This window comes from Equus asinus, chromosome 25 (assembly GCF_041296235.1).
Source record: "Equus asinus isolate D_3611 breed Donkey chromosome 25, EquAss-T2T_v2, whole genome shotgun sequence".
Taxonomy (NCBI): domain Eukaryota; kingdom Metazoa; phylum Chordata; class Mammalia; order Perissodactyla; family Equidae; genus Equus; species Equus asinus.
In genome coordinates this window covers 30,559,203-30,582,687 of record NC_091814.1, presented here as the reverse complement: position 1 = coordinate 30,582,687, position 23,485 = coordinate 30,559,203, and the positions used below count along the sequence as shown (strand labels likewise).

General features: G+C 48.7%; 1 protein-coding gene across 3 annotated transcripts in view; it reads left to right on the top strand.

The window, feature by feature from the left end:
• The window catches only part of PLXNA2 (plexin A2), a 207,889-nt gene that overhangs the window by 77,531 nt on the left and 106,873 nt on the right, over positions 1-23,485 (top strand). For all 3 annotated transcript variants that reach the window (XM_044757632.2, XM_070496819.1, XM_044757634.2), the window contains exon 4: positions 18,782-18,916. In XM_044757632.2, the coding sequence (XP_044613567.2) occupies positions 18,782-18,916 (135 nt within the window). The remainder of the gene's footprint in view (positions 1-18,781; positions 18,917-23,485) is intronic.

Below are 23,485 nucleotides of genomic sequence, written 5' to 3'. Positions count from 1 at the left end.
CTGGCCTCAGGGGCATTCTCTCTTGAAGCCGGAGCCCTGCTGCTTTCTGCCAGATCCCAAACTGGTTTTCTGAAGCGGAATGCAAATTTCAGCCCAACTAATCAACCCTGACAGGGCAGCATCACCTCCAGCCTGCCAGTCATTAACAAACGACCCCAGGCAGACCTGAGAGATGAGGAGTGCCAGCCCCGGGGTGGAGGAGGCTGAGATGGAAGTTTCTAGAAACTTCCAATTGAAATCACCATAGAACAGAACCTTGACACCGAAAGGGAAACTGAGGCACATTTCACCAGACAGGAAATCCTAGTGTAATCCCCTCATGCCACTGGCAATACTTCCTTCTTCTCTCTCCAAGGCAGAAATGAACTTGATCTTGTTTAAACAGCAGTGAATGGGTGAGAACATGTGAAGGTCTGTTATACTGTGAGACCCCGTGGGCCCTCTGGGAGAATAATTAATCTATTAATTATGTGACTTAAGGAAAACAGCACTGGCTTCTGTGACATGATCTGTGTGGCATCTGTTTCTATATGCCCAAAGCATAAGCACTATGCTTGGCACATAGTAGGTCTTCAGAAGTGTTTGTGGCCAGATTCAGGAGACCAAAACCAAATCTTTGCTGTAACCCTCCCAGGGTTTATGAGATGCTTTGTTAGTCTAGAAGGCAGGCAGTGGTGCAATGCTGTGGTGATGTCAGATATCTGGCTGCCTCATTCTGCCTAGTTCTTGGTTCTCCCTTCTTCCCTCATGCCTGAGTCAGAGCCAGCTAGACAGATCTGGCAATCAGAGGGACACAAGGAGTTTCTGCCCTCTACCCCATGGCTCCCCATGCGGGCACCTTGTTCTCAAATATCTAGAACTCGAAGCCAGAACCTTATACAGCTACTTCTTCCCAGGGGAAAATAGGTCAAAGATCCAGGGCTGGGTCCCAGCCATCAATCAAATCCCCAGCCTAAGCCTTTCTCCTTGTCGGGGGTGGGGTTGTACTAATCGTGAAAGAGAGAAGGGCAGAGAAGAAATACACTGTCTCTGGTGCAGAGAGTGAGGGGGAGGCTGCTGGGAGAGGCGGGTTGGGTTTCACTGGCGTTCCATACGCGGGCTTTTTTGCAGCCAAATCAGAGCTGAGGGAGCTGCCGAGACCAGAGGAGCCTCAGAGTCGACTGTGGGCGAACCTGATAGTCCATCTGGAATCCATCCACGGCCTGCCTCCCTCCCCCATGCCCAGAGCTCATTGGAGGAGCCACAGTGGGGAAGCAGGGCCAGCACCTCAACCAGCAGGCTGGGCAAATCCCCAGGTGCCAGCGCAAAGGTCCCTGCTGCTCCCTCCACAGGTCCCGCAGCCCTGGCTGCACCAGCCCCTGGCTGCAGTTCCTGCCCCTTCCTCTCAGAACAAGAGTGAGCTAAGCTTATGTCTCTGAGGAGTGCTGAAGAAAAGGGAAGCAGCGTCAGAGTTCTGGCCATCTCCAGGTTATTCAGGGGGCCTGAGAATGCCGGCTCCATCCATGTCAGGAGGAAGTCCGGATGGGCATTGGGTAGCACTAGGCTCTCAGACTTCATGGAGGAGTTGACCAGCCCTTGGCTGTCAGAGTCCTAAATGTCCTTGGCTATCTGGTGTCCCATGTCCCCCATCCCTCCAATATCCTAAATGCCCAAACTCTCGCAACAGAAGGATCTCAGAGCTGGAAGACATGGGATTGTGCAAACAACAGCACAACCAGCTGCCTGGGGCCTTGTCCTTTATCCTCGGCTCTGCCTCAGTGGTTTGCTTTGTGACCTTGAAGGAGTCATTTGCTTTCTCAGGGACTCAGTTTCCTCTTCTGTAATAGAATACCTGCCCCCGCAGGATGATCCCGAGGATCATGGAAGGAAAATTTTGATGACAGAAACGAAAAACGAAATACTGCTGCCCTCTCTGCAGAGCAGATGATAATGCAGTGCCAGTTACATCGACAAGTGCCAGCCTCAGCTGGGGGAATCTGACCGCCAGGGCCCCCACCCTCTGCTACTCTGCAGAGTCCTCCCCAAAGTCTGTAGGAGAAGGATTTATTTCCCCATTTTCCTGGGGGAAATACTCTCTGAGTCAGGAGGAGTCATGGTGGTCTTGTTGTCACCCACCATGTTTTATTAACATTTAACACCCCTCCATCCTGGGGGTGGACGCCTATGGGGCTCTCCTCCCTCTCGCATTCCCTCCCTGGGAATACCTAGGCCTGGTGTGCTGGATGGAGCCCACAATAGGGACGATGCTGAAAGCTAGAAAAAGTGACCCATTTGTGGGAGAACCTGAGAGGGTCAGAGGCGGCTCCCACCACCTGGAGGGAATCAGGCCCTTTGCCCACTGCAAATCTTTTTTAACAACAAACTTTGAGGACAGCCTGTTTACCCAGTGCAGCTTCCTGCACAGTGTTTGCCTAATCCGTCTGTCCAGAATCCCTCTCCAAACACGAGGTTTCCTGCCCAGCACTAGCAATCAGAGAGCTAATTATCTGGGATTAGAGGTGGATGAGGGGGTTCCCTTTTAATTACAGGAAAAAATTAGCCTGACTGATGTCGGCAAGGCCACTGGGATTAGAACTGAAGTCTGAGTTTGGATACAGGTCAGCTAGGGAGGTGGTAGTGCCCTGTGCTCTGGGGTGATGGCTTCTGCTCTCGACTGTCTCTGGAATCTGTGACATGAGGGTAGGAGGGCTCCAAGAGCTTCTCTCATGGGGATCCAAGAGGGGCGTGTGTCTGTGTGTGTGTGTGTGTTAGAGAGAGAGACAGGGAGAGAGTCAGAGGGACAGCACAGAGAAAGACAGATAATCGACACGCAGATAAACTGGAATTGACATGAGAAACACAAGGAAGAGAAGGAGAAAGAGACGGGCAAGCGGGAGTTCAAAGGAGATTGCTAGTGAAAACAGACGGACAGACACCTGCTTAGAGACCCCCATCTCTCTCCCCATAGTTCCTGTGGGCCAGCATTTCTGCCACTTCCCCTTTCAAAGGAGGAAGAACAAAAAGGAAGCAGAAGCAGGATGCCCTCCTGCCTTCCTCCTTTCCCTGTTTCCACTCTCCTTCTTCTAGCGTCCATCACACTCACCCAATATTGCCGCACGAAGTGCAGGTGACGAGTGCTTTCAGCCTGGAAGGGAGACAAGGATGGGGTGCGGAGCTTGGACTCCCCTGGGCTCCCAGTGATCTTGAGTCTCCTCTGTGCCTGAGATGGGGCTTCCTGCCATTGTTCCTTGCCTTCTCTCCTATGAGAAGAATCTTTTGGCTCAGACAAGCATTCATTCATTAATTTATTCATTCATTCTTCCATTTTCCAAAAGTTAGGGAGCATTATTATAGGCCAGACCCATAACTGATCTATGGATTTTTATTAGCCCAGCAGAATGCAGATTGAACTCTGGCTGTAAGTTTTGAGTGGTATCTCCCCACGTCTTCCCTCTCTTCCAACACCTCACATACACTTAATCCATCCTGGGAGTACTCCAGGTCTTCTCGTAGAAACACTCGCGGGCCCATTCCTACCCACAGAGACAAAGGAGATGAGCACACAGTGCAAAGACCTGAGAGTATGTCAAGGCAACATGCAACGGAGTGCAAATTCATACAGTGCAAACAGAATATATGAGTGCATGAGTAGAGTTATTTCTAAGTATTCATATTCCCCTGCTTTCCAAAGAAGGAATTAGGTGGCTTATAAAAAAGTTGGCAAACATATGTAATAAAAACTTGCATGGAACTAGAAAACTGAAGCCACAAAAGGGGAGTGGAAATAAATATGCTAACAATAAAGCCAATATAAGCACCAGGACCCAGCATCAGATTTGGCCTGAGTATCCGGGCAGCCAAATCAAAAAGAGAAATGAGAAGAACTAGAAATCCTCACTTTTTGATATAAGAAAGTATACTTATTTTTCAGGAGAGACAACCCCCAGACATTACACTCTATAAGTGGTTTATCACATGAGACTTTATATAGAAACCAGACAAAAGTTTGATGTCAGTATCCTGTTTTATGTGGCAATTTCTTATATTAACTCCAGCTAAAGTGTCAAGGCTGTGACATCCATGCAACAATCAACATTCAAAGAATTACTCCCATGGAATAACCAACAATAAAAAGCAAGTAGATAAGGCCATTAAGGAAAATGAAGCTTACTGGTTAAGCTTTTGTGGTCCAAGTTTGTGGCTTTCTGGAGCTCCAACTTGATTCAAGGATAGAATGCAATTTTTTTTAGTTTTTTTATTGTGGTCATAATAGCTTATAACATAGTGATATTTCAGTTGTACATTATTGTTTATCATACACCATACAAGTATGCCCCTTCACCCCTTGTGTCCACCCTCCACCCCCCTTGCCCCAGTAACCACTAATTTATTCTCTTTGTCCGTAAGTTTGTTTATACTCCACATATGAGTGAAATCATATGGTGTTTGACTTTCTCTGTCTGGCTTATTTTGCTTAACATGATGCCCTCAAGGTTCATCCATATGGTTGCAAATAGGACCATTTCGTCTTTTCTATGGCTGGGTAGTATTCCATTGTGTATATAAACCACATCTTTATCCATTCATCCATCGATGGGCTCTTGGGTTGCTGCGCATCTTGGCTATTGTGTTAATGATGCAGTGAACATAGAGGTGCATGAGTCTATTTGAATTGCTGATTCCAAGTTCTTTGGGTAAATACCCAGTAGTGAGATAGCTGGGTTATATGGTATTTCTATGTTTATTTTTTTGAGATATCCCCATAGTGTTTTCCACAGTGGCTGCACCAGTTTCCATTCCCACCAGCAGTGGGTGAGGGTTCCCTTTTCCCCACAACCTCCCCAACATTTATTGTTTTTTGTCTTGGTGATTATAGCCAGATAGAATGCAATTTTTTAAGCACCCTGCCCCATTGTGCTTGGCACTCTGCTAAAAGTTGAATAAAATGAACTATATAGATTCAGCCTCTACATTTAGGAATTTATCATTTTTGTTGGCACTTCTATAGGGGCTCAGACAGCAGAATAAGAGCATTAAAATGATAGTAGGATGTTAACATCATACACAAGACAAAAGTGAGTACATTTTTTGGGAGGAATATGGCTTAATAGAAGATTGTGTAATCAAACTGACCCAGGTTCTGCGCTCTCTCTACCACTTACTGGCTGTGTGACCTAAGGCAAATTTACCTAGCCTCTCTGAGCCCCAATTTCTTCATCAGTGAAATGGGTTTTGGAAATTACAGTAGATATTAGTAAGGCACCTGGTGCACCATCCAGGACGTAATATGTGCTCAATAAGTGGTAACTCTCCTCCATTCTAGGATTACTAAATAAGGCTAGATTCCTAGTGTGGGGGGAGGAGCCATGAGCAAGGCAAGGAGACTCAGGCATTCTCTGGTCCTCTCCAGGGTGGCTGGGGACCCATTTCCCCTTCTGAGAAATCCCTCAAAGCCATCACTTCCTAGTGTTGGAAGCCATATGGCAGATGTTCCAACGTAGTTTCTCTCTCAGGAGGCCCCAGAATTCTCTTTCTCTCTCTCTGCTCTGTTCCTATCGCAGCTTGACTGGGAAGTCCATGACCCTTCTTTTTCTCACCTGTTTTCTTTCCTCTCGGAAGTGCCCAGGACTCGGACTGTGCCGCCCTGTATGGTCGTTCTTTAGGTCCGTCCTTCCTTGCCCAGCCTCACCATCCACCCACACCTCATCCCTCAGCTGCCCCTCCTCTGCTGTCATGGGGAGGTTCAGGCCTCAGGTAAAAGGAGGGGCATTAACTCCTGCTTGTCCTCGAGGCATCCCTTGTCCAGATGGGATGTCAGCCAGCCTCCAGGTGACAGCAAAAAGGGGTGAGGACAGGAAGCCACATGATGCTCCCCTCCCACCCCACCCCACCCCACCTCCCTGACAGCTGGGGACCCAGAACACCCTTGAGACACAGAGCTGGGCAGGAAGAGAGGGACAGATCCAGAGCATCCAGGTGTTGGGCCAGGGGCCAGGCACACACCAGGCGGGTCCTTCAGACGCACCCCTTTGCCCATCCTCTCCCCCTCTGCTGCTTTGCAGTATCTCTGGTACTTCCCAGCTCACTGCCAAATTGTCAAAAGCGATGCGAGGCAAAGTGCTGTTCAGTTAATGATTCCAGTCCCTGGAGAGGGGGAGTGCTCTTGTAAGAGAAGAAAATAGAGAGGAGTGGGGGTGTGGGAGGGGCAGAAGAGGGGGCTGCTTTAGTACTTTACACAAAAGCTAAGCTGCAGCTCCTTCTCGCTCTTTCTAAGAAGCAGATGAGAAGTGGGGAGGTTTGCCCTGAGAGGCCTTTTCTCTATGGGGAAAAGCCTGGAGCCTCCCCCTCACTTTTCTCTTTTTTACAAAGTAAAAAGGGTCTGAATTAGAACGCTGCCATCCTTTCGGCCCCAATGGCTTCAGCCCTCTGTGTCCCCAGCACAGGTCCTGTGGAGACCCTATCAAAACCATCCCTTCTCACTCGGAGAGGCTGCCTTCAAAAGCAGGCACAAACTCCCACAATGCAAAGGGCTCCTGCTCGGCACTCCTGCAGCTCCCTCCTCTTCCCTGTCCTCCCCCTCCTCCTCCCCATTCCCCTCCTCTTCTTCCTCCCCATCTCCTCCTCCGCTTTCCTCCCCAGCCTGCTCCCTTGGAGAGGACAGAGAGTAGGGGTGACCAATTGCCCCAGGGGGCCCCTGAAGAAGTCCCTTCCTGCCCAATTTCCTCCTCAGCTTGGTCCCACCCAAGTCTCTGGATCAAAAGTAAGTCAACTGAAAGTTCTTAGCCTCCATGCAGCCCTGTCCAGTATCCCAGATGCCTTCACGTTCCTTATTGAATTTGTTCCCACCACAGCCTTGTCATGTAGGCAGCGTTATTTTTCCTGGTTTTGGAGATGAGGAAAGTGAGAATTAAGTCCCTTGGCTGAGTGCCCGTGTGTGGCCTCCACCCCAGCGAGTTAAGACGTCAGCCCTGAGTGGACAGTCAACACCTATCAGAAGATCGAAGTGTGGGCCTTGAAAGATCTGGAAAGGAAACTGAAAAAGCTTGGAAGAGGCTGCCTAAGGCGAGACCTGTGTGCTCCTTAATTTCCGTCATCTCCTAGTGTGATCTGGCTTCACGGGGGATTTTTTAGGTTATTCTGCTCCACATTGTCTCAAAGGTAGTTCCCTGCCATCTTGGTCCCTGTCATCTGCTTGCATCCTCATACAGATGATCCCATCGGCTGCAGAAATGCAGCCACTCCTTGGGTGCGGTGATGTGCTGCCCGGGTCCAGGAGCACATAGTATCCTGGGTAGTAGAAGCTTCTCCAAGGTCAGAGGTTGGGAGGAGGCTGGAGAAAAAGAACAGGGGCTGCACACTGCTGACCGTTGAGCCCACTGGATATTCTGGTAACACTCAGAGAAAAAGTGTTAAGAGTTTGCTCCTCACCAGGCCAAGCCCTACTTCCCTGCTTCACACTCCCCGGTGTGATCCCGGCACCTGCTGTCCTGTTGTACCCAACCACCAGCAGTGTCTGTGTGCTGGCACTGTGCCCAGCAGCTGTGGGGCATCAGCGCAAGGAGGGGGTGGGCATTGAGGAGAAGCAGGTGTCCAGCCTAAGACAACAAGGTGACGGGGAAGGGTCACAGAGCAGTGATGCCAGGAGTGGAGCTAGAAATAGCAGATCAGATCAGATCAGACAGTCCTCGCTCACCACCCCCCACCTCACCCTACCTTGATTAGAATGATCTGGCCCCAGAAGAATAGCAATGAATTAATTAGGGGTCTGTTGTCATGAAGCAGCTCATTATTAAAGTCCCTCTTCTGGGAGGGGAGATGGGGAAAGGTGTGAAGACAACAGCTATTCAAATAGGATCTTTTAGAAGAACTACAACCTGCCCCAGCTGTCTGTTCTGCCCTTGGGCTCTGCCAGGAAGTCAGACATACCAGAGCAAGGGGCACCCCTGCTCCTGGGCCACTGCTGAAGATTTCAGGTGATGGAGACGTCCTGGCCTCACCTCCCATCTCTTCTCCTCTGATACTGTTTCTCAGACCCCGACGCTAACGGCACGTTCACCACTTTCATGGTTGCTTCCCATCTCCTTGGAGCCAGCAGAGCTGCAGCTTAGTGGCCCTGGAGTTCTCTTCACAGTAGCACCTTGAGTGTCTAGAGCACTTTCCTCCCAAGAGCTCTTAGCAGTTCAATGGGGAGCCAAAAAGATCATTTCAACAGAAGCAAATGCGTGGAGTGTGTTTATGTGATGGGTTCCAGAAGATTTGCTGGGGGCTGGGGAGATGTGTGCAGCAAGAGTCCCTCTTTCTCTACCCATTCTATTCTAGCGATGGGAAAACAGACGCCTGGAAAAGGGAAGGCCTAACAGAGTTGAGATTCCAGCTCTTCTACCTACGAGCTCTGTGGCCTTAAGGAAGTTACCTCACCCCTCCGTGCCTCAGTTTCCTCATCTATAACATGGAAATAATAGAGTCATCGTGAGGATTGAATGAGAAAATGTGTATAAAGTCCTTAGAACGTTGTCTAACAATAACAGTGGTTAAGTAAATGTGAACTGTGATTAACGTTCCGCTCCCGCCCAGGTCAGCAACAGGGATTCATTCATTCATTCCATCAGCATGTGTTCCTGTGTACATTGTGTGGTACCAAATACAGTAAGGCATATGAAACTGTACAAAACACAGTGTCTGCTTTCTATAAACTTACAGTCCTAGGAAAGATGACTGCATGTGCTCACAAGTAACCGTGCCAAGAGACATGTTAGGGGCTATGGGAGTTCAAAGGAGGGATCAGAAGAGGCTTCATGGAGGAGGTGGCATTTAGGTTGGGCCTTGGAGGATGGTTAGGATCTAGGACGTAGGATAAATTGTCAGGCCAAGGCATGAAGACAAAAACCTAGAGACATAATTGGAAAATAGTGAGAAGGCCATGTTAGTTTGTCCTGTGAATGCCAAATTGAGGAACATGAACTTTTCTAAATTATCAATGGGGGCAATTAAAGGTGTTTTGTGTATATGTGTGTGTGTGTATTTGTGTGTGTGTGTGTGTGCATGGATGCATGCTATGATTTACTTTTTTTTCCAGAAGAGGTATATGTTCATGACAAAGAAAAGAAAAAATTAGAAGACCAAGATAAGCAAGAGAAAGAAAATTACAAACACCTGAAATTTAAGGATTTTGCATACAGAAAAGGCAGGATCAAATAAGTGTTTTAAGAAGATTAATCTGGCAGTGTTTGGTAGAATAGATTAGAGCAGGAATATGCTGGAGGCAGGGAGATTTCTCAGGTTATTGCAGTGGCACAGATCAGAGGCAATAAAGACTCAGACCTAGCCTGTTAGCAGGGAGAAGAGAAATACAGTGACCTGGAGGTGGTCTCTGTTTCTCTCCATTACCACACATTTTCTGCACTGTGGTGTACCCATGACACATGCGGTTTTCAATGGCTTTTCCTTTTAAAATCTGAGTCTCCTGCATTCAGGCAGAAGCCCAGTGTCAGGGAGCTGTGCTCACAAATCTAGACCTCCCTTCCCATCCTTACAGCCCAAAATGCCATCCTGGGTGTTAATGAAAGCAAGAGATTACTGTTCCAGATTATAAAACGCAGGGCAATTTTTGGTCATTGAAAAGAATGAGTTAATTGAAGAGGGTAATAACCCTCCTCGACACCTCACCCTTGGCTCCTTTTCCAGACTGCAGGTGGCCTTCTCTGTCACCCTGGAGGAGACAGCCATGTGATCTATTCTGTCCCCAGGACTTATCTCCGGGGGCACCCAGCACTTCTGAGATGTAATTTTTAGTCCTAATGCAGGCATTGTCCTCTTGTTTGACTGGGGGGGAAAACCGAGGCCCCAGAGGCAGGCAGAAGGAAGAAGACGGAGCCCAGCCTTGGGGTCAGGCAGACCCAGCTTGGAGCTTTGCTCTGCCACTTACAAGCTGTGCCATCCTGCTCTAGATCCTCAGCATTTCTTATTCTGTGAAATGGGGAGGACTACCTCATAGAGTTTTCAAGATTGTTCACGTTTATATCTCCGACCTTTTGCACACTGGTTAACATGCTCAAAAGATGTTCATTAAGTATGTTGAACTAAATTGATAAGGGAAATAAGTGACTCAAAAGCCCTCCATGTACCCAGTCCCAGGAGGTGCTTGTTTCCTTTCCTCCCTCCCTGGGAGTGGGATGGGGCATTTCCAAGGTGGGTAACCTGTGTGTCAACAGGCCTAATTCTCACCACGCCCTGATCCAGAGCTTGGTGAGGAAGCTTGCGCGCCCTCCCCATGGACCCTGAAGGGTGGTTCTAAATCATGCTCAGTTCAAAAAGCCTGAGAGGCTAGATTCTATCCTGAACCAGCCAGGGCATCCGCAGGCAAGTGACCTGTGTGCAGTGCCTGGCATGGAGAGTCCGCGAGCCCCACATTGCCAGAGCTTAGAGGGAACAGAGATTCTGATTAGGCGGAGGTTGCTTATTAGTCTTTGTTAATTCCTCCTCCCACCCGTCTTTGCTCCCCGCAACTCCGTGCGCTCCCTATGAATTATTGCTTTGCTGCTGCGTGATTTGATTTCATCTGAGGCTGCTTAATACTTCTGTTGTCCCTCGCTGTGTTTATCTTATTGTTTCCCAGAACAATCGAGTGCTTCCTCTGCCCCTGGCAGCTTCATCTTGTTCCAGGAGCCTCCAGACCTGCTCAAGTCTTGAACTGGAGCAGCGTTGAAAGGTGGGGCTGGTCTAAGACCAGAGTTCTGTGCTCCGGAACTGCCCAATGTCATTCACTTCTGTAAGCTCTTGTGCCTTCCCAGGCCTGAGAGCACAAAGCCCTCTCTGACAGAGGCAGAACCAAGAGATTGGATTCTTTTGCTTCTAGGTCTTTTTTTTTTTTCTGCTTTTTCTCCCCAAATCCCCCCCAGTATATAGTTGTAGATATTTTTTAGTTGTAGGTCCTTCTAGTTGTGGGATGTGGGACGCCACCTCAACATGGCCTGATGAGCAGTGCCATGTCTATGCCCAGGATCCGAACCGGCAAAACCCTGGGCCGCTGAAGCGGAGCGTATGAACTTAACCCCTCAGCCACAGGGCCAGCCCCCTTCTAGGTCTTGATGTCACTCTCCCCTGAGTCATAAAGGGAGAGGCCCCTGGGACGGGAGAATTGATTCCTTTGCAAAGTGCAGTTTGTCATTAACCACAGGAAGGCGTGAAGCAGAGGCTGCTCCTCTTGGTTCCATGGGCAGCACGGATCCATCATTGCTTGGCCATCTACCCCTGGCTGATGAGGAGCAGAGAAGCCACAATTTAGAAAAAGAGATGCGCACTTCAGCCAACCTTCCCAGCCTAACGGCTGAACACTTATCTTACTCATAGTAAGCACTCAATAAATATTCACTACTTCCCTATCCTTACGAGCCAGGCTCTTAATTCTCAGACTTTTCCAAGATGCAGAAGTCCAGAGAATAGGTGGTTCCTTTTGGGACCCCCTGCCTGCATTCCAGGAGAAAGCCCTCCATGGCCTGGCCTGGCCTTCTGAAATTCAGGAGCCTCTGGCCCCATGCTCCCCTCTGCTAGCCATCCACCCCCAGTTTAATATCTAGGGCAGATTCCTAACTTGTACAGAAATAGAAATAATTGTACATGGAAATGTCAGTCTCCAGTGTCAAAGCCCTGTTGATTGACCGACAACTCACTGGGGACCAGTGCTGGAAGCATCTGCATGCATGTGGGAGGATGTGTGTGTGTGCGTGCACGCTGTGTGTGTGTGTGTGTGTGTGTGTGGGCGCACGCGCGTACAAGGGTGGGAGCAGCCCAAATTTTCAGTTTAGCACATCTCAGTGACCTCCTTCCTTTTCACGGACCTTGTCTCCCCACTTCCTCTCCTCTCTTGGCTCAGGGCAACCCACTGGCCGAGTTTTCCAGGCTCCTGTGTCCCTCCCCGATTAGCCAAGCATTTAGGGCCAGGCTCCCAGCTGTCCTCCAGGGGGTCTCCCTCTGCTGGGTTGTGTCTCTGCACAGTTAGTTAATGTTTGCACAGCTCCAGGGGGTGGAGGGGTTGGGGGACAAGCCAGAGGCCACCTGGAAGTTGCTGCTGCTGCTTCTTTCTGTGTGTGTGTGTGTGTGTGTGCGCGCGCCTGCGTGTAGGATAGAGGAAGGAAGAATCTCAGAGACTGAATTTACCAAAGACTTGAATCTATAAATAATTCGGGTCATGAAGCTCTACAAAAATAAACTTCAGTGTGAATCCTCTCTCGCGCAGCCCTAAACACACAGCTGCACAGACGCTCGCTCATTAGCTCACTCCCGGGTTCAGTGTGAGCAGCACCAGGCCTTCCCCACCTTTCCCCTCTCTAAAGGTCTAAACATGTGCACACACACAAACACACAGACACGTGCACGCACACACACATTCATTTACCACGCAAGCCCAGAGTCCTGAGGCAGAGAGAAAATTAAGTAATAAAGCCTCTTCCTAAGTGAATTTCGGGACAGAAGGTGACCAGAGCTGCTGAAATCGTTGCTGAGCCCTCAGTAGCTGCATGTCAAAGGCCTCACCCTCTCGGAATGCTCAGGTCTGAGAGACCACGTTTCCAAGAAATCTGGGCTCAGACATCACAATGACACTTTCCTATTTACATCACACTTTAACTTTGCCAAAGCACTCACATTTCCACTCCTGCTTTTTAGTTCAGGTCTCCCGTCCTCCAGGAAGCCCCCACTTGGGACCTCCCTCAGTCCAGGGGAGGGGCGGCGCTGCCCTCCCGGTTGGCCTCCCTGGGCTCCCCAGGCAAACCTCCTCTTACAAGGGGCGGCCGTGTGTTCGTGAAGACAGGTTGGATTGTCCGTTTCCCCGTTCCTCAGGCTTTCTAAGGGCATCCTTCCTCCCGGTGTCCCCAGCTCTTAGCACAGGCCTGGCTTGCAGTAGGCATGTACTCCGTGAATATTGGACAATACTGAAATTCATGACTAATAACTCATTTCATTCTCACAGCATCCTTTCCGAGCTAGGAAGGACAGGCGTTAGTTACCACCCTTATTTGACAGCTACGGAAACTATTATACAAACAAGTGAAGTCACTTGCCTGAAGTCACATAGCCAATTAATGAGAAGGTCGGGATTAGATCTCAGCCCTCTAGACACGAACCAGCACCCCCCTCTGCGTCGTGATGGCTTGCAGATTAATCTGTTTCCTACTGAGAGGCCCGGGAAGAAGATTCCCAATTCGATTGCTCTGCAGCAGCTCTTGCAAAAAAAAAAAAACCTGAAAAACTAATAATAATAATAAAGTGATATTAAAGTGCCAAATCCCAATCAAGCGCTCCATAATTTAGGGCTAACTAGAGAAGAAATTCATCCACAAGAAAAAGAGTTTGGAGAGACATGCAGGTAAGCTGGTTGATTGGTTATGCTGATTTGAATTGGGTGTTCAAGTAATCAGGCTGACATTAATTTCAGTACAGACCTAGCTGTGATTTAAAGGAGAGCTGCTAATAGGATTACTGGTTCATTCTCATTGCAAAGAGGCCCCTCCCGCTGGAGGACCAGACAGTACATCTCCCCTGGATCTCACCTCACAGACTCCTGCCCCAAAGCCAGCCCCGGTAAACTGACTCTTAGCCGCCCAACAAGGTCCCCCTGAATTAGATTCTGAGTTTATTGTTGCCTCCAGGAAATAGGTAATTGTCCCACTTTGGCTGCGGGATATAAAGGAGGAGGAGTGGATGAAGAGAGAATTTGGACTTTCGGTCTACCCATTTGCTCTGTTCTCAGTTGTAGTGAACAGCTGGGCTTGCCCATCCTTATCCTCTCTTAAGGGAGTCACAGAGTAGCTGAGAAATCAGGCTTCAGGTGGGAATCCCAGTGCTAGCATCCTTTGGCTGTGTGATCTTGGGAAAATCACCTAAGTCTCCATGTCTCAAATTTCCTATCTGTAAAATGGAAATAATAATAGTGTTTACCTCAAAGGTTCTTGTAAGGATTAAATGAGTTAATTTTGGTTGAGTACTTTCCACAGCGCCTAGCACATTATCGAGGCATAGAAGTGGTAGCTATTATTAAATTTTTTAGGTGAACAGGACCATTTGTAAGTTCACCAAATCCATCCTACCGCCTTCAGGGGGGGCCACATTTAACCATGAAGCAGAAAGATTCTCCTCTGTTCCAAACACTCCTGAGAAGGAGGGCGTAGCCTCCTATGGTCACCTGTTCTGCAGTCAGAGCTCCCCACAACAGGAATTCTTACTACAGCGAGCCAAAATCTTGTGCAACAGTTTGGGCACATTTTGTCATTTGCTGGTCTCAGTAAAGACTGTCACCCTCCACTGTGGCACACTGTCCTTCTTATCCTACCTTCTGAGCTTTGTCCAAGCAAAATGGTGCCAGGAGCTTCTGCATGTCCACTGAGGTCCAGCCCTCCCAGGAGCAGAAGAGCCCAACTAGCAAGACACGTTCAAGTGTGACTTGCTTCCACCCATCAGCATCACCTCCCTCCTCTGCCCTGTCCCCTGCCTGGTTGGATGTCAGGGCCTGTGCAGCTCCGTCTGATAGTGCCATTCTCTTGGGCTGGCTTATGACCTATTTCGGTTTATTGTTGTCCTTGTAATCACTGCAACCTGGCCCTGGGAACACAAGCTGAAGAGAACTGTCACTTTGTGGGACACCACAGAATAGACTCAATCAGTTGGATTTTAAAACCCCACCAGTGTTTGGGACTCCCTGACAGCCCCCTCACCACAGTCGTCCTGTGTCTGGCGAGGATGCAGGACGACTTGAAACTCACACCTTTCTGTCCAAGACAGAAAAGTCTGGAGAATTGTGCCCTTGAACCCTTCTCCCTAGTAGGACTGTTCTTCCTAGTTCCCCGTCTCCATCAGCCATGCACTTTCCTCTGGACCACACTGGCTGGGGAGCCTGTTTGAGTCCCAGTTCCAACACTACTAGCTGTGTGCCTTGAATGGAGGGGCTCAGAGGAGATAGGCTCCAAAGCCCTTGCAGGTCCAGCAGTTTTTACAAGTCTGTGATTTGCCTGTGATAGGCACTGAGCAGATTGCTTCTTCCTGTTCTTCAGACAGGAAAACTGTGGCTCAGAGAGATGAAGTGATTGACCTGAAAGTATACCATTAGGGAGAAATCAAGCGCAGGCGAGAACAGAGTCAGACCAGAAACCCAGGAAGCCTGAGTTCCAGACCTATACTCGGCCCACTTGGGAGTGTTGCCCGGAGGGAGCCAAGGGAATTAGGGAGGGGAGAGGTCTCTGCTGCCCAGTGGCCTCCCTCTCTTCTGCCTGCCAGCCCTGCCCTCACCTCGTTCCCCTTGACCCGCTGGCCTCCTGGCCCCATTCTCCATCTTCTCTGCCCTCCTATAGGTATCCTGGAGGGCTACACTATCCCAAGGCAGATAGCATGGGCTAAGGGAATAAGTGGGCAGGCACAGACTTCATGGGCAATACTGCTCCACTTTCCAGGGATTTAGACTGAATGAAATAGGATAGCTTAGTTCAGGTTCAGTACCAAGAACATTTTCTGTTCGGGTTTGGTTTTAACTCTAACGTTTAAGAGTTATGTAGGTTTGGTTCTGACTTCAACTGGTTTATTAAAAGATTGAGGTTGCAGGTGGAAGAAAAAATCCTTCTTAGGTCTCTGATTCAGGAAAAAGTGAATGGCTGGGATTGGTCTTAACTGGGATGCAGCGGAGTGTGTGATGATAAGTTGTCTTTGGTTCCATTCCAGCTGCAACCTGGCCATGGGTACCATCTAGTCCCAGAGACCACAGAGGGAGGGCCAGACTTGTGGCTTTCCTCCTTCTGACTTTGTGTCTAGGCCTTGCTGGGAATCCAGGCAAATGCCCGGGCTCGTGGGGAGGGAGGCTGCCCTGCCTGGCAGAGGATTAACCAGCCTCCCCAAGTGGGAAGATCCTGGGCCGGGCCTGAGGGAGTGGGCTGGTTCTGCAGCTCCTGGAGCTGAGTTGGCACCTTGAGGAGACTTAATCTTCCTGGAAAAGAGCAGCTGTCATAGGGAGGGTGGTAAGAGGCATGGTACATTTCCCCATCAGAGGAAGAAGCAGAGCCTCAACTCCCCATTTTATGGAGACAGAAAACTGAGGTCAAGCCAACCAGAAGTCATGACTATCCCATGTTCCTTCTACCTCCTGCAATAGCCTGAGAACTTCTGTGATCAAAAGCTACCATGTTTCTGGAAGGATCTCATGGAAATTTGGGATCTGTCCATCTAAGAGAGAATACTGCTTTGAAAATTAAAGGGAACCATTTTAGGGTCTCTATTTGGGAAAATGTGGGGTATTTTCCCAAATAAAGACCCTTGTTCTTCCCTCTCCTTGAATCCATAATCAGATATGCTCTGGGGTGGAGGGCAGTAGCCTCAGCCCCATAATGTCATCTCTGACCCCAGAGTCTTCCTCCACCCTATGAGAATGAGTTAAATGGCCCCCTGATCCCTCCCCTGGAAGGAGGGTCTTTAGTAACAGTTGTCAAGGCAGCAGCTTTGAACAGCAGGAAGCCACTAGCTAGGCAGAATAAGGGCACAAGAGGAACTTAGGGGGAAGAGGAGAGTCCAACCCACAAGGGGAGTTACTGGGGTAGGAATGGCTGAGAGCAGAGTTTCTTTGGTTCCACTGAGGTCACCTCCTCATCCTCAAGCCCAGAGCCCCCAACTCACCCACCAAAGCAGGTGAGGACAGAGTATCCCTGACTCTAGCCTGTTCCCACCCCTGGGGTCTAGACACAGGGCTTCAGGTAGGAGTCAGCTATTTCTGCCTCTACTCCAGGACCACAGTTCCCCAATCCACAATGGGCTCGTGGTTTGCTTCCCACCGACTCCAGTCTAGCCCAAGCCAACAGATGCAGACCATGCCCAGGGTCAGGCCCCTCAAGTATGCGAATTCTCAGGAGGGTAGAGGAATATGAATGGAAGCACTGGTCCTACTTTCCCAACTCTGCAATAAATAGTTCTCTTGACCCTCCCTCCTCAGCCAATGGGAACTGAAAATGCATCCATTCGTCCATCCTTACATGTTTATTGTGGTGTCAGGCACCAAGCTTGGCCTTTGGGATGAATAAGTCATGGTCCTTGCCCTCAGGAGCTATCGGTGGGATGGGAGAAATGGGCAGAGGGAAGGAGATGGTTAGAAGTATAAGAGAGAAATCAAAGGGAATAGAAAGGGGAAGCCTTAATCTTAAAATCTTTCAGAGGAACTGTCTCTTGACCTCACTTTGATTTAGCACTAAACAGTCCACGATACTTTATCAGCTGGTTCATAGTTCATGTCCTTTCAACAGGCATTTCTCAAGCATTCCCTTTTATCCATCACCAGCTATGTTCCCAGCTTCATTCTAGTCCTCAGAGGGTTATACGAGAAATAGAAAACACATCCCTGCCGTCAAAATGTTGATGAACTTCTACACATGTGAAGCAATTGGAAAATAACTTACGTAGGTAGTCAATACATGTTAGCTAGTACATATACAATGAGCAAATCTATTGATTATAATCCTAGGAGAAAATGTCCAGTAGGAAAAAAGACATCAGGGTGAGGAGCAATTAATGTGGTGGAAAGATTGGGGAAGGCTTCATGGAGAAGTGGGGTTTGAGCTAGAGGGGGTTCAGAGATGGGTAGAAGACAAAGAAAAGGAACCACGGCGGGGAATATTGGTCAATAAGCAGCTGCTGTGTTGGAACAAGAAGCCTAGGGGTGGGAGCACATTCAAATCAAGGGCTCCTGACCACCAACTTTTTGTATGACCTTAGGAACTTCTCTCTACAGAGTCTCAGTATTGTATATAGAGCTTAGATTAGATTAGCATTTCTCAAACCCCCAGACTAGCAGCATCCACATCACCTGGGAATTTGTTAGAAATGAAAATTCTGAGGCCTCATTCCCGCTGAACCGGAAACTCTGAGGGTGTGCTCAGCCATGTCGTTTACCAGGCCCCCCAAGTGATCTCAGGGCACACTGGTTTGAGAACCACTGGACCACATCAGTTCTTCTAGAGCCTGGTCACTCATTAGATTCCCCTGGGGAGGTTCAGTACCCAAAGAAGATGCCTAGGCCCCACCCACAGCGATTCTGATGAATGGAGCGAGCCCTGGCATCCATTTTTTTTTTTAACTTCTCAGATGATTCTGATGTGCAACCAGGGCTGGGAAGCACTGGACTAGATGACATCAAGTCCTTTCTGACTTAATATCCTGGGATGGGCTCTGAGAGACTAAGCTGGGATTCCTGGCTCACTAAAATCACCAGGTGGATTTGAACACATTCAGGGGAAAACGTTTGGGGGCAGAAAGACCTTCCTGAGATCCTAAAATCTTGACTCTTTTGCTGACCAGCTTTTTGCTTGTTTATGTGATTGTCCCACCATTCTCCCTTACCTGCCTGAGGCAGAAACACTGTGCGTAAATGTTGACTCTCCTACCCCAAAGATAAATAAGTATGCACAAGCACACACTCGCACATACACTCATCACACAGTGCTATAAATATATATACACACACACAAGAATAACCAGGTAGGGATATTCAAAATCACACCTAAGGGCATACGTATATGCACACTCAGATAAACCTACTATCAGAAATCTAAAACTCGGCACACGCAGACCGCTTGGAAAAGGATTCCTCATGTTGGAAACTGGGCTGTCTGAATTTAGGAGCACCTCTATCTTCCTTGCAACCTAGCCTGCTTCAGGGTAGCAATGGGGGTAGGGTGGGGGCATTATGTTCTGTAAATTATCTGCTCTAGGCTGAGGCAGCTAACCCGCAGTGGACTGCTGAGTACAGATGCTGAGGACACCCTTGTTTCTTTCGCAGATTCGAGCCGATGGTCCCCCCCATGGCGGGGTTCAGTATGAGATGGTCTCCGTGCTCAAGGACGGGAGCCCAATCCTCCGGGACATGGCCTTCTCCATTGATCAGCACTACCTGTACATCATGTCTGAGAGACAGGTAAGTGCTGACACCTGTCCCTCCTTTGCAAAACCCAGGAGGAACTGATAACCTGTGACCTTTCTTCAGAATCTGTTCCATCTAACAAGAGGGACCTCTGGGCTTGCTGCTCAGGCATCTTGGGACGGGCAGAATCCCTGGAGGCTTTTGGGGGAGCCAGAGAGAAGTAACTAGGGCCAGCCACTTCCCGGAGGCCTCTCTCTGGGCCACAGCCCCTGTCTTGATGCGTGATGAACAGCCCCGCAAGAATGGGCCAGACTGCACGGAGCGGCTTGGTGTGATTAGAAGTTAGATTTACTGCTCCTGGGCCCACAGAGTCTGCTGCTCAAGGGAGCCAAAGAGGTGTAAATAATCCAGGCCTCCAGGCTGGGCCCGATCCTGGGAGAGACAGGCCCAAGATAAGGCCCCAGAAGGAGATAAAAATCTTGGCCTGAGTCTTAGACTGATGCAGGGTAGAAGCTGGCCAGCTCTGGGAACCTGCAGCTCTGCCTGCAGACATGAGGAGCCCCGAGAAATAGACTTCTACCCTCTGCTGGATAGCAACTGAGCAGGTCCCCCACCCTCTCAGATGGAGAGTTATTCTGCCGGATTGTATTTGCTTTGAATATGTGTGAGCAGAGAGAAGGCAAATGCAGGGAGATCCATGGTAAAGGAGAAGAGAAAGAAGCAGGGAAGACAGCATTCACCAAATCAATGGAGATGCAGAAAGCAAAGCAAAGACCTTAGGAAAGGCTAGGTCCTTCCATTCAGTCAGGGGGTCACCAGTTGTTCAGCAGGAGCAGTGGTCTTGGCATTGACCTCAACATGGTAAGTAAGATAAAGAGCAAAGAAGGAGAAAAATGATTGTGAATCTGTCTTGGTGCTGAGGACACGGACTTAGGCTAGACAAGGATGCTGGGCTGGAGGACTAGCGAGCTTTCACAAGGTGCCTCCCACCTCATGTGTCATTCTCCAAATACTCTGTGAAGATTCCAGGTGTCCTTGATCAGCATCACCCTGCCCAGAGGTCTCTTTCCCTCCTTTCTTTCTGAATGAAGGATTCTGAATCCAGGGATGAGGGATGAGTGGAGGGAGGAAGGAAAAGGTGAGTGGGCACATGACAGCATGAGGGAAGCAGTGATGCAGCTCTAACATGAAAATTACTTCTTGAGAAGAGATGACACAAATCATATGCTAATTGCATGCAAATTGCATCCAGATCCTCTTGAACCCACCTTTCTTTTTACCTTCTCCCCTGTGGCCCCTGCGGTTGAGGCATAAACAGGTCCAGATGGGAATTTGGTAGAGCTGGAGGAGGCTTTGCCTAACCTAGAGTGGGTAAGACAGTCTTGGAAATAAACACTGACCTATCATTCCGATGAAACAGTCGCTGGGTCCTAAAAACACACATTTCTGGGCACATACTTATTGGGAACAACGTATTGGGAAAACATCAAATGAATGGGACTTGGTCACTACCCTTAGGTTGCTTACAATCCAGTGCATACCTGGGTATCTGTATCGTCACATTGAAGTCTATAAGTGCTCTGGTTTTTCTCCCTATTTTCCTTTGTTTATAGACAAAGGTTATTTTTTAAACAAAAATGGTAGATGCTTAGCATACAGATTCAAAGACTACATACAGAAAAGAAAATGGAAACAAGTCTACAAACCCCACTACCTAAAATGTAACACCATGTGAACATTTGGTGAGCACCATTCCAGACACTTCTGCAGGAATATATACAGGTAGGATAGATGGATAGATGGCAACCTCGATAGGTGGATAGACGAATGGTCAGAGGGATCAGATAGACACACATTACACATGATATTTTCAAAAGAGATGATGTGTGGCTGAGGACCAAGCAGGGAGCTGGGTAAGAGCTCTTTCCTGGCTTCTCTGCACCCAGTGAAGTGGAAAAGCAGAAACAGCAAATAGAAGTGACCAGTGAGACCTCAGTGGAACTGAGAAGATGTTCAGGCACATATTTTGGCTGCGTGTTTTGTTCCCCAAATGGGATGCTTTCTGAAATTGCATTCAAAATGTAGCCAAGGGAGAGGTGGGTCAGGACTGGAGGCTGATGAGTGGTCTTCAGAGAATATAATGACCTCTTGAAACCATATCTGATGCCGCCTCTGAGAGCATCAGCTCTGACTAAGCAAGTGTCCACATAGCTTATATCTCAATATCCTCTCCTTCATCCTTATCTTCTACGTCAGCTGCCCAGTTCTTGAACATCTGCGCCAAACAGAAGGGTTCAGGAGTAGCCAGTCATGCTGAGCAGATATAGGAAGAATTTGGGTTTAATGACACAGGGCTGTCTCGAGATAGTAATCAAGGTAAGATATTAGTTAAGGGAGCTCTCTGTGCCAAGTGGAACTGTGATCAGCAGGCAAAGTCTAAGGGGGATTTGTGGTGGAGCTCTGAGGCCTGTCACCTGGAGAGCCATAAATCCTGTAGAAATAGGTAGCCAGGTGATTTCACCAGGGGCTGGGTCCAGAGATGAAGACCAAGGACAGCTCAGGAGGGCCATCTGTCTGAGGCCAAGCAGCTATGAGTACAGAGTCTTCACAGACAACTCAGACCTCCTTAAGGAAACAGTTGAATGTGTAGCAAGAGAACAATCAATGAAAATGACGTCAGATGACCTGGGTTCTAGTCCAGCTTTTGCTATAACCGGAAGTATGGCCCTCTCACAGCTTCCGTTTCCTCTCTTATAAAATAGAGATGTTGCATGAGGTAAGAGGGTTGTCTTTGCAGTCCGAAGTCCTGACTCAGATCCCATCTCAACATCTTACAGCCAGATGGCCTCAGACAAGTCACTTCACCTTCCTGTGTCTCATAAGGGTCAACGTGAGGCTTGGCTGAGGCAATCATTGAGTAATTTCTTTTATGCTGCCTTATACTCTGCACAGATACTCATTGTTCAGATTCTCTGTGGCCCCTTCCAGCTCTTAACGATTCCATCACTCGGGAGAGTGGCAGCTATGAGTTGTGATTAGAAGGAAGATAAGCGGCCGTGTGGCACAGCCTGGGGGCCTCAGGCTGAGCCAGGGGGCCTATGTTCTAGTCCTGGCCCCCCAGTAACTAGCTGGGGGACCTAGACCCTTAGCTTCTCAGAGACTCAGTTTCCTCCCCTTTAAAGATGGAGGTAATAAATCTAAGTCTAGATTCTCTTTTGGCTCTTAAAGAGACTTGTCTAAGGTCTTGGGATCAAGACTTTTCTCCATCTCCAGGAGCACAGTACACAGGCTTGAGGTTAGACTAAAAGAGGAACTTTCTGAATGAAAGTTTTATGAAGCTGTGTGTGCTCATACAAACTTCTTCCCTGAAGGTGAACACTGCAGAGAAGGTAGACATGCTGGCTGGTTATGGATACATGTATTCTTGTTTTGAGGCAGTGATTTCAGACTTTGGAGTCCTCTAAAAGAGCTAAGACCATATAAGACCTCATGACAATGGGGCTTCCCATCACTTGACAATAAATCTCTACGCCTCCTACTCTCATCCCTGCCTTCACCTCATCCCCCACTCTCGTCTCTCTGTCTCCCTCACCCTCTCCCAAATCATGGCACCTGTTGTGTCCTTGATGCCACGTGACAGCAGAGCAGAGGCAAGGCTCTGGTCTCAAGTTCTGCCTAGAGAGGTTTTCATCTCCCCACAGAGCTAGACCAATCCAGTGTAACTCATGTGTGCTCTCTCGCTCTCTCTCTCTCTCTCTCTCTCTCTCTCTCTCAGTTAATTAAATGTAATTAAGAAATAGGACTAGTAAGAAGTGTCGGGTCGTTAGTGCCGCTGCCTAACAAGTCGATGTTAATATACTGTTAATAGATCTCAGGCCAGCCAGTCCCAGGGGAAAATTTGGGAACTGGTTCCCCAATCCTGCTAATTGCCCAGGTGCACCACTGATAGGATGCCTGGCTCTTCCCTAGAAAGCCTGCCCCAGCTTCCTCAACAGCGAGTCGACCGACAGATGTTATGGGCGTTAATACAAGTCGCTCCCATATCCTCGGTGTCTAATGGAAGTCAGACAGCGAGTCCGGGAAAGTCAGGCTATGAGCCAAGTGAAAAGCCAAGCAACAAGATGAAAAGAAACTTGATAGCCCCAGTTTCCACCCAACTTGTCAGGCTGGCCACTCCCAGAAAGGGAATATAACGCTGTACTCAGGGTAGATGGGAAAAGAGTAAGGGGATGGAAGCAATTATTCTATTTTATACTTTAATTAGTTTGAATTAGCAGAGGGAATAGAGGCATAAAATGATCCAGCGAAGGGTGAAATGGAAAAAGGGAGTCACAGTGGAGAATGGCTCCGTGCAGGCTGGAAAGGGCCTTGGGAACAGCAAAAAGGCTGGTGGGGTGGATGGGGCGCAGTGGGGAGCATGGGATGCTGCTGTCTATTTTCAGGCCTGGAGAGGCAATATAGCCTAGTGGATAAGAGCTGGAGCATGGGAGTCAGACTGACCTCCACTCAATCCATAGCCACTTACTAGGCATATGGCTTTGAGAAAGTTAATTCTCTTCTCTAAACCTCAGTTTCTTCATCTGTATAATGGGATTAATAATGCTAACTATTGTGAGGATTGAG